The sequence below is a fragment of the Leopardus geoffroyi genome, chromosome C1 (assembly GCF_018350155.1).
Source record: "Leopardus geoffroyi isolate Oge1 chromosome C1, O.geoffroyi_Oge1_pat1.0, whole genome shotgun sequence".
Lineage (NCBI taxonomy): Eukaryota > Metazoa > Chordata > Mammalia > Carnivora > Felidae > Leopardus > Leopardus geoffroyi.
Genome location: NC_059328.1, coordinates 206,360,876 through 206,376,210, shown reverse-complemented (window position 1 = coordinate 206,376,210; position 15,335 = coordinate 206,360,876). Strand labels below are relative to the sequence as shown.

General features: G+C 46.7%; 1 protein-coding gene across 2 annotated transcripts in view; it reads left to right on the top strand.

Moving 5' to 3' along the window:
* PAX3 (paired box 3) overlaps positions 1-15,335 on the top strand; it is a 98,476-nt gene that overhangs the window by 1,469 nt on the left and 81,672 nt on the right. Inside the window, exons 2-4 of one of the 2 annotated variants that reach the window (XM_045481431.1) lie at positions 369-604; positions 1,936-2,065; positions 3,218-3,352. In XM_045481431.1, the coding sequence (XP_045337387.1) occupies positions 369-604; positions 1,936-2,065; positions 3,218-3,352 (501 nt within the window). The remainder of the gene's footprint in view (positions 1-368; positions 605-1,935; positions 2,066-3,217; positions 3,353-15,335) is intronic. The other variant, XM_045481432.1, reaches the window with a different exon arrangement.

The window sequence follows — 15,335 nt, the reverse complement described above, 5'->3', positions numbered from 1 at the left end:
GCCTGGAGGCTGTTTCTCGAGCAAGCTTCAAGATACGGGCCCGAGGGTCTTCCCTTCCAACCCCCACCCCCTGCCAAAGATGCCACTTTCTCTGGGCCCAGAAGACAGTTTCTCTGGGGCAAGTTAGTTTGCTGTCGTTGCTCCCCCTTCACACAAGATTATGTGCCCCCGAATTGCTTAATACTTTGAACAGATGTGATTGGAAGAGGGGCTGGGGCTGGGAGCCGGCTGTCTTGAATTTTCAGCTGTGGCTGTAACACGCGGATGGTCCCCAAGCATCAGGAATTAGGTGGGCTCATCTTCCCGGCTGCTCTCTGTTCTCCAGAAGTGACTTTTCCTTTGCCTCTCTTTTCGCCTTCCGCTCCCAGTGTCCACTCCCCTCGGCCAGGGCCGCGTCAACCAGCTCGGTGGTGTATTTATCAACGGCAGGCCACTACCCAACCACATTCGCCACAAGATCGTGGAGATGGCCCACCACGGAATCCGGCCCTGCGTCATCTCCCGCCAGTTGCGCGTGTCCCACGGCTGCGTCTCTAAGATCCTGTGCAGGTACCAGGAGACCGGCTCCATCCGACCCGGTGCCATTGGTGGCAGCAAACCCAAGGTGAGTGCTGGGGCCTGGCCCCGGACGCCTCCAGGCCTGTGGTCTCCCCGGTTAGGGAGGATCGGGGCAGGAGGCAAGGACGCTCATCTGGGGCTTTCCAAGGAGTTATTTTTCAAGACTAGAAAGAGGTGTGTGTGTGGGGGGGGGGGTTGGGGGGGGAGAACAAGGTTGCTGCCTGGGCGCTGCTCCTTGATAAACGCTAAGGGAAAACTCCAGCCTTTTTGCAAAGGAGATACAGCATTTTTAAGAATGTCCCGGAACCCTAGAATACTCATCAAATTATTTTAATAGGCAAACACATAAAGCATGCAACTGTGCGTGCCCACCTGTTGCTGGTTTCCCAAGAATCTTCCCAGCTCCGACCCACTGCACCACTTTTGCCAGATCTAAAGAGCCACTTTTGGTTTTCTAAATGGATTCTCTCCCACCTTCTGTCCCCAGTCTCCTCCAGTCCAAATTGTCTTCAGGGAGTCAAAAGCTAGGGTGATTTGTTTCCTTTGTAATGGGCAGATTACTTGGCATTTAAAAAGCAGTTTGGTACTATCCTCAAATTATTTTGGTTCCTTTTAAAAAATGAAGGAGTCACACTGGCTAAGACTCAGTGGGAGGGGATTGCAGTGGGTCTGCCTTTTCTTCTGGATGTGGGGAAAATCCAATATAATTTTCTAGTTGCCACGGGGCAAAATCGAAAGGAGGATTCTGGCAAACCGAAGACTTCCAAACACCCTCCTTCCTCCACTCCTAGCTCCCTTTCCAACCTCTCCGAGAATCTCTAGAAACAACTTTTATTGAGAGAGGAAAAAAAAAAAAAAAAAAGACCCAGTGTTTCGAATTATCCGTATTTGTTTATCCACTCTGATTTTTTAAAACCCATATAATCACCTTTTACATTGCATTCTGCTCTTGAGGGTAGCTAAAATCTTGTGCTTATTTTTGGAGAGGTGCGAGTTGTAGCTGTAACTTGATTTTTCTGCTTCTCCTTCAGACATTCCCCTTTTTAGTTTCGTTTTCATGTTTCTGTGTAAGAAGCTGACTCTATTTTCAGGGATCAGAAAGTAAAACCCTCTCCCCCAAGATGTTATAAGTCTTCTTAATTTATCCTAAGTGCCCAAGCTTACCTAGGGAGGAACAGGGTCGACAGGGGTGAGGTGATCTCATTTCTACCCCTTTCTAAAAGTAAATTGCTCCAGAGAATGGGGTCCTTTTGCTAACAAGGGGGACCTTCCCAGGGGATTCAGGAAGGAGCATCCCACCGGGCCTGGAGGCGATGGGGCCGCCACATTTGGCCCAGAGTCCTGGGTACCAACGCCTGCCTGCCTGTTCTCTTAAAGCAGGTGACAACGCCTGACGTGGAGAAGAAAATTGAGGAATACAAAAGAGAGAACCCGGGCATGTTCAGCTGGGAAATTCGAGACAAATTACTCAAGGACGCTGTCTGTGATCGAAACACTGTGCCCTCAGGTACGAGGCCCATTAACATCTTCCCCAGGCGCCGCCGTCAGTCGCTATTCCCCGGGCGGGTCATCCAAGCCACAATCACCCCAGAGATCGATCCGGGCGATCGGGAGGCAGCCCCTCCCAGGGCCCTGAAACATTCACCAGCCAGACGCGCTCTGGGTGTTTTACCCAGGGAGGGCACAGCTGCTGGTCCTGGGGTTGAGAGACCGCCAACGGCTCCCCAAAGAGGATTTCTGTCGAGGACGAAAGCAGGAAACGCGAGGCGGAGGCCAACTGTTTATTAATATTGATGTTCCCTTTTAAAGAGAAACAAATGTTTTGGTAACCCCAACCGAAGGGAGATGGGGCCGCGCCAGCCCAGGCTCTGCCTAGTGCGCAAAGGAGGGGAGGCTTCGGCAACGGCCCGGCTTTTTCCCGAGAGTCCCAGGGACCATCCGGCGCCCCCGGCAGCCGGGGGGAAGGCGGAGAGAGGGGCGAACGCAGGGCGAGCGCGCGGGCGCGCGGGAGAGTTTGTTTTTAATTAAAAGGAAACTCCCTCCCCCCCACCACCACCCCTGCGAGAACGAGATATTTCAGAGTATGGATTTGTTTACCAGACTGGAATCTGGAAAAAATAAATGGGGGAGAGTGCATTTTCTTTTGATTTTTTTACAATAGGAAACGATTCTGCAGTTGAAATTTAAACCCTTTATAGCCTCAAAAAAACGTTGAATTGCAGGGGACGGGTCCTCTGTGGTTCTTCCTCCCTTAACGCAAACCGAGGGGGTCCAATACCCAGGTGGTGGTAGGGGTGGTGGGCTGGCCGGAGAATTCTCCTGGATTGGAGATCCAGAGCCCCGTCTATAGGGTCAAAAAGGGGAATGCTTTCTGCCAAGAGGGACACAGACGGCGGTTCCCGGCCCTAACTTGGGAGGTGCGGGCTTCCCAGGCTTAGGGCTCCCAGTAGCTCCGCGTAGATAGGTGCAGACTGTGTGGTGGGGGGATTGGAGCGGGCGGGTGAATGGGGTGGTAGAACGACGAAGACACAGGCGAGGAAACAGGCAAGTTGTGCAAGGCAGCCTCTCTACGGCTCGGGTCGGGGGTTCGGGGCTCCTACGGCCCGGCCTGGCACGACTCAGTCGTCCGCGCTCCCTCCCTCCCCCCCCCCCCCTCCAGTGAGTTCCATCAGCCGCATCCTGAGGAGTAAATTCGGGAAAGGCGAAGAGGAGGAGGCTGACCTGGAGAGGAAGGAGGCAGAGGAGAGCGAGAAGAAGGCGAAACACAGCATCGACGGCATCCTGAGCGAGCGAGGTAAGCGGCGGCGCACGGAGGCCCGCGCCTCGGCCACGTCCGCGCTCTGACGTCGGCGCCCAGAGCGCCGGCCAGCTCCCGCTCGTGTCAAGGTCTCTCCCTTGGTACCCACTGGACCCGCGTACGGAGCATTCACATGAAAGACCAGAGACGCACTTGAAATTAAAACAAAAATCTCTGGTCTTTTTTTTTTTTTTTTTTTTTTTTTCCTACTTTGTAAGCCTTTCTTCTTTACCAGTCTCAGCCCCTTGGAGTCTGGAACCGCGAGCTGCGGTTTGGTGAAGGGCTTCCCACTTGCCCTCAGGTATACAGGACCAGGCGTGGGGGGTTGAGGGGCTGGGGACAGTCTGTGAGTCCCCGGAGGCTGAAGGAACTTTTGCGCCCTCAGTAAAGGCCCAGATTTCCAGAGTTTCCCATTATCAGAGGAAGGGCCGGGAGAGAAGGATTCAAAACTCTTTGGCGCAGCGGAGGGCCCCCAAATTCCGCGCCATCGGTTGCCTTATACATACATACATACATGTAAGTTGGCTGTTTTGTGCTTTAAATTGTTTTTCAAATGCGATAGGGTTGGATTTCTGTGTGTGTCTAGGAAGTAAAACCAGCCTAATATGTGGGCTCTTGGGCCCGCCTTTTTGGCACCCTGTCTCCACGGGAAGGTACAGGCCACCTGCTCCCTGTTGGCTGTGACCTGGCCTCATCAAGAGAAAGTCTCTCCTTTGGAGCCATAAGTGCGGCTTCCTTCTCCTATACCTGCAGCACTTGGTCGGTAGAGCCTAAAGGTGTCCCGCCCCCGCCCAAGGAAAGGCAGCCCCCCCCCCCCCCGGGGAGGTAGAAGTTGAACCAGAAAGGGGTCACTGCAGCAGTTTTCCCGTGAGCAGTTTTGGCCTTGGGGATGGTTGCACCTCTTCCAAGGCATGGACGGTCGGGAGCCACCTGGAGTCCCAGCCATGCCTAGAGTTCCTGCTTCTGGGCCTGGACTTTGGTGGGTAGAGATGAGTTTTGACTTGCCTTAGAAGGGCAGGCGGCTCTCCAGATGGGCTTGAACACCCACTGTGACTTCCAGAGTCAGGACTGTGGCTTCCAGAGTCAGGACTGCAGGTAGAAAGCTGGTTACTGCTTTTGCCTTCATTGCCCAACCTGGCGGATGGCAGCAGCTTTGCGAACCGATGCAAGCTCTGTACACAACCTTGAAGGGACACTCAGATTTAGATGTTACAAACCCAAACAGCAGATTTCAGGGATACACAGAAGCCTAGATGCTCCGGTACACACGGACAACCAAGAAAAGACACCCCCAACCACGGCAGGGAGACACACATGCTGTTGTTTCCCTCCCTTTAAAGCAGGGGACTCACAAGGTCTTAGTCTAAGCCTCTCCTCTGGGAGGGGTGATTTTCTGCTGTAGTCTCTGAGGAGACACCCCAGCTTTTATTCCAGACCTAGATGGAGCAGAGAGGTACTGGTGAGGGAGGAAGGAGAGGAACCAGCTAATTCCAAACCCGACGGGCCCCTGCGGGCACAGGGGCAAGAAGCCCAGAGCTATCAGAGAGGCTCAGGAGGGGGGGGGGGGGGGCACGGCTTTGCTACTTGTTGCTGGAGGCACCGGCGGCCGAGCGGCTGCTCCCTCACAGCACAGGCAACTGAGGCCCAGGAGACAAAACGCCCCAAATGAGCTGGTCAAACATTTGTACAACTTTTCCAGCTTTTACAAAGAAGGCCTTCTCTACACAATCTACACTTGGAGATGAACTTGGGAGACAAAGCCTGGAGAGTCCATTGAAACTCACACTTTAGCTCGGCCCAGACAAAGCTCCAGCTCGCAGCAGCTTGATGTGAACAAAGGAAGGCAACCTTTTTATAATTCAAGGAGAAAAGAAGAGAAAACAGCCCCACAAAGGGCTGAGAATAGACATTATGGGCTTGCAATGAGGGATGAATTATTCAATGAGCTCCAATAGCTGCTGCGCCAGGAAGTTTTATGGACTCTCCAGCGTGGAAAAAGTGGCTATTTCACCTACAAAATGTTTCTAGTCTTTGGGCCGTCTAGCTGGGCCGGCTGCCATTCAAGGGCAATTGCTACCATTTTTAAAATCAGAGTATTCTCCCCAGCGGGGGCTGTGCCGTTGAAAACACACACACTCCGCGGAGGCTGAAGCCTAATTTAATTTGGGGTTGTCAGAGAGGATACAGCGACCGTTTCTTTAGCGGCTCTAGCTCCCTTTCCAGATAAGCCCTGGAGGGCATATGGGGCCCAGAGAAAGGACAAGTGTAGGAGTGAAGTATAGTTTAAAGGGAAATCTAGGAACCTAAAAAAATTACCTCTGTTCTTTGGGCACCAAAAGTCATCGACTGCCCCCGCTTGTAAAACGGGATGAATGTTGATAAAGGGGTCTGAGTTCTCTGGGGGAGGGGGAGGCGGCTGGCCTAGAAAGGACCTTTGGGTGCTCTGAGCAGGGGATGCGCTCTCTCTGGAGGTTCCAGCTTCCTTGCGGGGTCGGGAAGGGGGGCGACGGAAGCTGAGACTGGCTTTCCAGGAGACGTCTTTCCGCTTGTCAGACTCGAGGGCACAGGAAGAGAGGCACCCTGAAAGAGGTCAGAACTGCCTTCGTTTTTCTCCAGCGTTTGGCCTTTCTTCTAGGTGACCCCCTTTACCTTCTCAACTTTCCCTCGTCCCTTGCCCAATCCAAGGGCAGCGCGGCGTGCTGACTCGGCGCGCTCAGGCCCTTGCGCCCTGGAGCGCACTAGACGCTGTGCAGCCCTCCTCCGTCCGTCCTTCCAGCTCCTTTGCCCGGGTGAAAGGAGAAAGCTGGGAGGCGGGGGGACAGCTAACCGCCCCCCATCCCCACCCCCACCCCGCTTGGTCCCGGCCCTCCGGCCAGCACCGTGATCGGAACAGGCGCAGTCGCAGGAGCCAAGCCCCGGTCGCAGCATCGGGGGCTGTGGGCACAGCCTCCGCCGCGGCCACTCAATGGGCGCCTCTGTTCCTCCCCCAGCGCGGCGGAGCGGGCCCGCGGGCGCCGTCACAATGGGTCGGCCCCCACTCCTGCGCCCTGCGCCAAAGCGCCGCGCCGCGCCGCCCCCTCCCTTGCGCTCCGGCCGGCTCGAAGCTTAGCTCGCCGGGCTGCAGCCGACTCAATTGCCTCCTTTATGTCCTTCTCACTTTCATCTAGACACAGCCCGCCTCCCCCCCTTCTTCTCCTTTTTTTCCCCCCTCTCTTGCCTGAGGCTCACATTAGTGAAATTTCTGCAGCCTCCCCCCATTTTTTTCTTATTTTAAAGAAAGCCCTTAACACAAAAGCAGTGACTAATCAATAGAAAGTGCTCCTTCATCATCTCCTCCTCCTCCTCCTCCTCCTCCTCCTCCTCCTCCTCCTCCTCCTCCTTCTCCCTCCCTCCCTTCCTCCCCCCTCCTCCTCCTCCAGCAGGGTGACGCTTTTCCTGTTTGTGAGTTTTGGGAAACATTTTTGCTTTGTGCCGTAATGGAATTAGAGGACAGATGAGGACTGTAAATGGACACGCGACGGCAAGACTCTCGCTTAAATATTTAGATGCAACATTACAATTACCGACTTGTTGCAGAGGCTTTGATGTGGCAGTTCGGGAGTGCGGGGGGAGAGAGGCCAGATTGCCCAATTGATGTTTTGATTGAGGCTGGAGATACACTTTCCTAGGACTTTCCTTTCCCGCTTTAAAAATCACTAGTGAGCGTGGGAGGTTTGCAACAGTTTCAAAGATTGAGCTCAGAGACCGCAAGCATAGGTCGGTTGGGGCTTATGCTCCATTCATATCTCTCCCTTCCTATTTGACATTTATGAAAAGCAGGTCTGTGTGGTTTTTTTGTTTTTTGTTTGTTTGTTTGAGAAAGTAAAAGTGACCAAAGTTTTGCTCGTGTCCCTTTTTGTTTGAAACCTGGTGAGCTTTTCTGAAATAACTAGGACGCTGTCAGTTTTTCGGCGGGGCAGAAGATAAAGCAAGTAAAAACGCACAGAAGTTTTAAAGGCCCTTGAAATATTTCGTTTCCAATGGAATCATGAAAAGAACACTTTATCATTGACGGGGGCGCTACTGAAGTCGGGAGGAACGAAGGCCATTTCTTCCCCCCGACTTAGCAAGGGAAGGACGTTTTGGCGCGAGGCAAAGCGGGGGAGGGGGGGAGGAACTTTCCCACAGACTGAAATCCCGGGGTATAAGATCTTAGGTTTGTGGCATCGGAACCTTTATTGAAGTGGACAGGCCACTCTCCAAGTCCGTTTGTCAGAATCCTAAATTTGACCCCAATGTCGCCTTCTAGTCTTTTGAGTGAAGTTTACGTTTTCTGAAGTCCTTAAAATACGCAACAAGGAAATAGCACCCATGTAAAAGTGTATTGGAAATATCAGCACTTGAATTAAATTAAAACACCAGGCTGGGTCCTTTTCATGGACGTAATGGTAGCGATTTTCCTGTTGGAATGATGAGAGAGAGAGAGAGAGAAAGAGAGAGAGAGAGGGAGAGGGAGGGGAAGAGAAGGAAAGAAAACAAAAGAGGAAAGAAAAAAGAAAACCACCAGAGTTCAGATATTTGCAGGTTTTTCTTTTTTGCTTGTTTGTTTGTCTGGCTGCTGTATGCTTACTTTCTGGCCTTATTGAAAACATGCAGATTTTCTAATTAATGCTTGAAATCGTATGTTTATTTTGGGGCTTGATTTGATTGTTGATAGCACCGGAACGGGGACTAGGGGCTTCAAGTGCGTAATAATTACTGAAGGGTCATTTAAGAGTCCCCAGGGCTTCGCAATAAAACCCACCGGGGCGGTGAGGCGGAACCAGCAAGTGCCCTGCGGTTCAGGAGAGTGGGATATGTGGAAATCAATCAGGTGAATAGGAGCGTTGCCACTGAACTCAATTTCCATGAATAAATATGTTTTCAAGACAAAAAAAAAAAAAAATCCCTCCTAACCATAAGGTTAAATGTTTAAGCTGCACATAAGTAAATAGCCAATGAAAGTTAAAAGTCGCAACATCAGCCCTAAACAAAGAGTGAGACAAAGTTTGTTCAGGACTGAGGACAGAGAAGGTTCAGTTCGGTGGGGTTCTAGACAGGTAACTTATTTATGTGGGTAAATAAAGATTAAAGAACCATTAAGAATGTACATATATAACTAACAAGAAGACACTAACAGGCAATTAAGCAGTCAGTTTAATGCCTTATCTCACTGGCTGCTCTGGGGTTGTTTTACAACTAGGAATTAAAATCTGAAAAGGAAGTTTTCAGCAGCTCTGGCCAAATATTGATTAAGTAGCTGTTTGTTGATAGCATTGTTACGCATTAAAAGGCCGGGATCTCGGCCCCTCAGTGGCCATCTTCTATTGTGAGCGATTCTTAACCGCAGAGATCAAAGCGGGATCATTTCAACTTATCTGTCTTGGAAAATCCTCCTTTTCCTCTGAAATCTCTAAGGAGGATTGGCCAAATTCTCTTTAAGAAATAGGAACCCAAACCAGTTACACGTCGTAGGTTTGTAGAGAAGAGATTCATGGGGTGTTTTTAATTATCCTATGGTGATTTCTTGTTTAGAGCTTAGGCTAAGATGGTGAATTTATCATCAAATAGATTCTCATTTTTGGAGGGTGGCCGGAGGCATGGCATCTTTCTAAATGTGGAACTTGCTTTCGCCGAAGTTGCCCTCAAAGCTGGAAGGATGGAAAGGAAAGATGTCAGATTTTTTATGTAAAACTAGGTGGGGACTAGTTAAATACCCAGGAAACTGGGAGTTACACTAAGTATGTTTCTCTACATGTGCTTCTATATTTTTTGTTTACATGAGTCTCATGCATATTTTTAACCCTCTATAATGTAGGAGTCGATATGTATTTGTGTATAGTTTGTGCATCGTTAGAGTTTATTTATAAGTTGCTCACTATGAATTATGCTGGCAGTAAACTATATCCAGTTGCACAAAGACTTATTTGTCCAATGGATTACACTTTCTAGAGTCATCAGAATTTGAGATAATAGCACAACCTCCCAATTCTTATTCAGCCCTTCTGTTTAATGCTAGGAAAAAAATTTCCCTGAATGATTTTATGACTTTTTGGCTGTTGATGTTTAGATGAACTATTAGACTTTTTTTTTTTAAGTTTAAGAATTCAACATATCTAGATAAATTTTTATTTTATTATGAGAGTTAAAATTCCTGCAAGACCTTTTTTAGAAATACCATCTCTGTGCTTAATTTGCAAATTCCAACAAATCACTCTGAGGTTGTGAAATTTATGCCAGATTCAGGCTTTGGCTATTCAAATATGCATCATGGATCTGTCTTTCTGAATCTTCTTCTCTGATTGTGTTCATTGAAGTCCTAAATAATTGTGCATAGGGCTTTATTTTATTTTATTTTATTTTGTTTTGTTTTGTTTTTATTCTTTCTTATTCACTCTTGAACAAGATGAGTCTTGATGTACAGAATTACTAGTGGATATTTTCTATTCTATTATCATCTCCCAATTAATTAATAACCTACCTGTGCTCAAATGTTCTTTGATATAGTCCCAATCATTCAGTGTAGAGCGACTGCCTGAAGTAGATTAAGCTGGAAGTGTGAGTCAGCTCAGATCTGTTATGGTTACCCTGTCCTGGGTCCAGATGCAGCATTAGGGCATTCTTTGTTGCATACGTCATATGTACATGTATATGAAATATACATATGGAGCTTAAGTGACTGTTCCCCCTTGGGTATCAGGCTATGTATTCCTATACTGTGAAGGCGGGGGGCAGCAGAATCGAGCTCCAAACTGGGTCTGATCTCAGTACTAAGGCAGAATTCCTGATATGAGAATTGGCTTATGTCAGTTATATCTCAATCAAGTTGGGGGGGGGGGTGGATACGATTTGATATTATTGTAAAAAAAAAAAAAAAGGATGGGCTGCCTTTCACCGAGGAACTATGATCAGAGAAAGTGGAAGGGAATTTCAGAAGTTGTCTTTCTCTTGGAAGATGCACAGCAAATCAGGAACAGAAGACCATCTTCTGCTCTATTGGGAAAGATTTTCTTGCCCTGTACCTGCCAGTCTCTGGTGGAGAGGGTCACCGTGCAGCTTTCAGCTCTGCCTTGTGGTGTCGGGCCAAACACTGAGCCTCAAAAGCATGGAACTTTTGCTGGAATCAAGACCTCTGTCTTCTAAGAAATCTTTCTCTCAAATTATCTGTTTTAGGATTATGCTCCCCAAACATATAATTTCCAGTTTGTTACTGAAACACGCACAGTTATCAAAATGCCCATTAACATCATAAAACATATGTTCAGGGGAGAGGAGTTAGAAATGTCATCACTGTCAGAAGCAGATACGAAAACCATGCAAAGCAGTTGCTGAGGACACTTGAGGAAAGGTTTTATGAATTCGTACCTTCAATGTTGGTTTTCCTTCCTTCCTGATAAAAAGTAAGACTAACAGACTTCTGCTATGGAAGTGACCACTTCTCTTTAAGGTAGCAGAAAGTGCCTCATAATAAAGGGTGATGCGAAATTTAGAATTTGATTCAATGCACATTTCTCCTAAGAAGGGCAATCTTGAGAAAGGGTTTTATCCTGCACATTGCATGTAGCAAAGTTTGTAGCATTTTGATTTTTGTTGCAGGATTTTAAGTAAACAACAACAAAGAAACTCTTCTCCTTGGGGTGAAGCAACTTGATCAAAGTAGTCTTGAGTTTTTATGTCCTCCTTACTGCAGTGATTGAGGAATCAATCTCCCTCAGTAAAACAAATTAGAAGACATGACAGGCAACAAGAAGCTAGCTGTATATTTGTCTCCTTCAACTATATTTTGGGATTTTGTGACTATATGTACTTTTCTTTGGCCAGATTCAATGCATCTACAACAGTATGTTAACATAAAATCTCAGTTCTAGGGGGTAATCAATGGATTCCATTTAAAAACAACTGTTCAAAACGCTTTGTGACGAGGATAGGAGAGACTCTTCTTGGCTGAGGGAGAGGAAATACCACTGATTTTCAGCATTAACAAATGTCCAGGGTCATATTGGGAATTCAAATAGTATAGTTTTACGGAGGCTTAAATGTAAATTTTCAGAATTTTTATGATCGGCTGGTAGGCATATTTCTGGAAACTGCCGCAGAATTAAATGTCCTTGCCTTTATGTCGTTAGATGGAAATAATAAGTAAGTTAGGGTAGAATAGTTAAGAAAAGAAAGTTAATTGCTGTGCAATTAAACCAATGGGATTGGTTTTTAATATACTTTTATAGTAAATATTTACATGGTCACGCACAAATTTGCATTTTTAATAGAAAGCTTGCATTTGTAGGCTGGTGATTTTATAGGTACACAGCAATGCTAATAGTACAGTCAATATATACCCTTCTTATCTATGTTTTTTGGCAAACCCTAATATAGACATGACTTATCCAGTTGACAGGCACTTGGGCATTGTATGGGGATATTAATATCTTCCTTATTTTCTTATAGGGCTTATCTTTTTTAAAAAACATTTTTTAAATGTTTATTTATTTTTGAGAGAGAGAGAGAGAGAGAGCGAGCACAAGCAAGGGAGGGGAAGAGAGAGAGAGAGGGAGACACAGAATCTGAAGCAGGCTCCAGGCTCTGAGCTGTTACTGCAGAGCCTGAGGCAAGGCTCAAACCCACAAACTGTGAGATCATGACCTGAGCCAAAGTCAGATGCTTCACCAACTGAGTCACCCAGGCACCCCCAAAAGCATTTTATTTTTAAATAACTGTAGACTTATGGAGTCTGTCTTCAAACATATTAAAGTTTGGCCAGTTTTCAAATATATTACCATGATTAAGAAAATCTTGGCGTGTGTGTGTGTGTGTGTGTGTGTGTGTGTGTCTCAGTTACCATGGTTGAGCTTAACCTGAACTAAAGAAAATTAATTGGTCCAATTCATTTTGTTATAAGAAAAGCAACAGGTTTCTTCTTTTTGAATTCCTACTTGGCCAGTTTCCTGATTGAGTGTTTCTTGTATGTTCTGACTTAATCACACCCAAAGTCCTCTTTCCTGCCTTTGCTTGCATTGTAAGAGCCCAGTACCCAAGGTAAAAGGGGTTCTTGCCTCCCTTATTGTACTCTAAAATTGAGACCAACCACACTTCAGGTGTGATCCCCTTGAACTTCGGCTTTGAAGTCTATAAGATGGGGCACATCATACTACCTTCCCAGGGTGATATGAGAAGAAAATGAGAAAATGCAAGTTATGTGCAAATTACACGTATGATAGGAACACTCAAAATCTTGGGGGAGAAAACCTTCTGAACGTGCAGAAAATGACCAGCCTGCTGGCAGATGGGCTCTGCCCAAAGGCAGATAAAAGCTTAATTCAGGGCTTAGGAGCAACAATGAAGAAACACACACACACACACACACACACACACACACACACACACACAGAGTCCACTTTCACTGAGTCAAAAAGATTGAGTTTGTAAGCAACTATTTAATGTAACAGATTTTATTGTCTTAATAGATAAGAAAAATAACAAAATTCTAAAGCCATTCACTGAGATGTCAAAAGATATTTCTAAATTATGTTTTTCTCCTAGTTCTACAAAGATTACTTTTCTCTCTTAGATTCGCTTGGCTCTTTAAGAGCCCTCCATATCAAACTTTTCTTCGTTTTTTTTTTTTTTTTTTGCACAAGTTCCTTTCTCTCCAGAGATTGACAAACAAGTTGTTGTTTGAAAATCGGTCTCATACATGCATTCTTAACTTGTGAAATTCTGTTGCAATGCTGCATTTTCCGGAATTGGTCTTGCATCATCTCTCATTCTGTCTGTCCCCTCTTCAGCCCCCTCCGTGTTCTTAAATATCTCCTTAGCTCCGCACGTGAGATTTTGTGCATTCTTCTTTCTTTGTGCGTGAATCTTCTTAACCCCTCTCCTATCGAATTCGAGTTCAGAAATATTAAAGAAACTTTCCAAAATAGCATTCGTGAAGTTGAAGGATACATTTCGGTGACCTTTCTATTCGATTTCCCTCCATCCAGTTCCCCGAGCTCGGGAACTTGTGTTTTCCGGGGTGCCGTTTGGAGAGTTGAAAACAAAGTAGCCTGGCTTGTGAGGCTTGGGGGGAGGGGGCTGGAGAGCTCCTGGCCCGCGTTTCCCCTGCTGGAGCGCCTTGCTGGTGCAGCCACTGCAGAAAAGGAAGGTTGTTTTCTTATCCCCGCATGCACTGGTCTGACCTGTCTCCGAAATAGGTCAGGCTGGGGCACAGCCAGTTTATGCAGCTGTTGGGGCTTAGGCGTCCCGGCAGGCGGCCCCCAGTGAACTGATAAAAATTCGCTGGCGAGCCATTGGGCCTTCCTTCTGGACTGTGCTGCACCCCTGCGCCCCGCCCCCCCCCCCCCACAAGGCTTTTAGATGCAAGAGGACTCCTGGATTATGGGGGCCAACTCTCAGCCTCAAAAGGGAAGCGTTCTTTTATTCCGGGGATTGTACTCTTGTTGATGCAAACATGCAAAAGAAATATATACTTTGTCAGATTTCATTTTTAAACCGTCCCATTTACTTTGAGTAAAGCATTCACTCTGCGCCTAATTCCAAAGATACAGAAGGATTTACAGGAACAGGTGTTAATAGGTTTTCTTCCCATCTATGTCCCTCAGTATCTTGGTCACCCCTCTAGAGAGTCTACACATAAATAATTACATTGCTCTCTCTCTTTAAAAAATATTCTCCCTCCTTTTGCACAAATGGTAGCTCACTATAGAAACTATTCTGTGCCTTGCTTTTTTTTTTTCTTTCCATTTGAGACTATATCTCAGCAATTACTCCACATCAGGGTCTGATGGTCTCCACAGCCTTTTGTATAGCTGTATAATATTCCATTGCGATGGCAAAAGGTGATTTAGTTAGCATTAGATAATTTCCGATCTAACATGTGTGAGTTTATTTATAAAATAATTCCTCCATGGTAGGGACAAAGAGAAAGTGTTTGCAACTTTGGTGGCTTTGGTGGAATTTTAGTACTGTGTCGAGAACAAATCATGGGATACTTAGCGTGGAACAGGAGCATGCTGGCTACGTGCACGAGAGAAATGAAACAGTTTTCTCTACCACTGTATGTTTATAGGAGCCGAGATTTCGAAATTTCTGCTTAGGAAGTTGGTCTTCCAATAGCGACTACACTCTGGAAATTTCCTCTACTCTCTTTTTGTTCCAAATGGAGACATTTCTAAATCCCAGGAAAGCTTTTTTCTTTGACTTTTTGGTTCCTCTTTTTTTTTTTTAATTTTTTTTTAATGTTTATTTACTTTTGAGACAGAGACAGAGCATGAACGGGGGAGGGTCAGAGAGAGAGAGGGACACTGAATCGGAAACAGGCTCCAGGCTCTGAGCTGTCAGCACAGAGCCCAACACGGGGCTCGAACTCACGGACTGCGAGATCGTGGCCTGAGCCGAAGTCAGATGCTTAACTGACTGAGCCACCCAGGCGCCCCTCCTCTTTTTTTCTTATCTACTGTTCGCTTCACTCCCCACCCCCGTCATTTATTAACATATTTATGTTAAGCCTTCTTAGTTATTTTTCCTTCTGGGCTGGAAAAACTATGGATAATTTTATAACAATTTAGTGGCAACTTATCCTGATGGTTTAGCTACGAAAGAGAAGTTGTCTTTCAGGGTCACCAAATTCGGTTTGAACTGGTAATAGAGCAGGTTATGAATAGTAAAACACGTCTTGTATTTCTGATTCTTGAGACGGGCTGGCCCGGTGCTCTCGGGGGTGTCTCGAGTTTGGGAAAGGCTGATTTTTAATTTTGCAAACTCTTAAGGGGCATGTATCCATTCCCTCCTATGCACAAAGGACTTTTTATGTTTTTGCACATAGCTCGCCTCCCTCAAATCATTTCAGCCTATTTTCCCTTCAATCTGATGCCCAGGAATTCAGTTGTTGATGCTGTTAAGTACCTGGCTTACCTAAGCTGGAAGTCCGAGTCTGTGAAATGAGCCAGAGAGAGCTGTGTTCCAA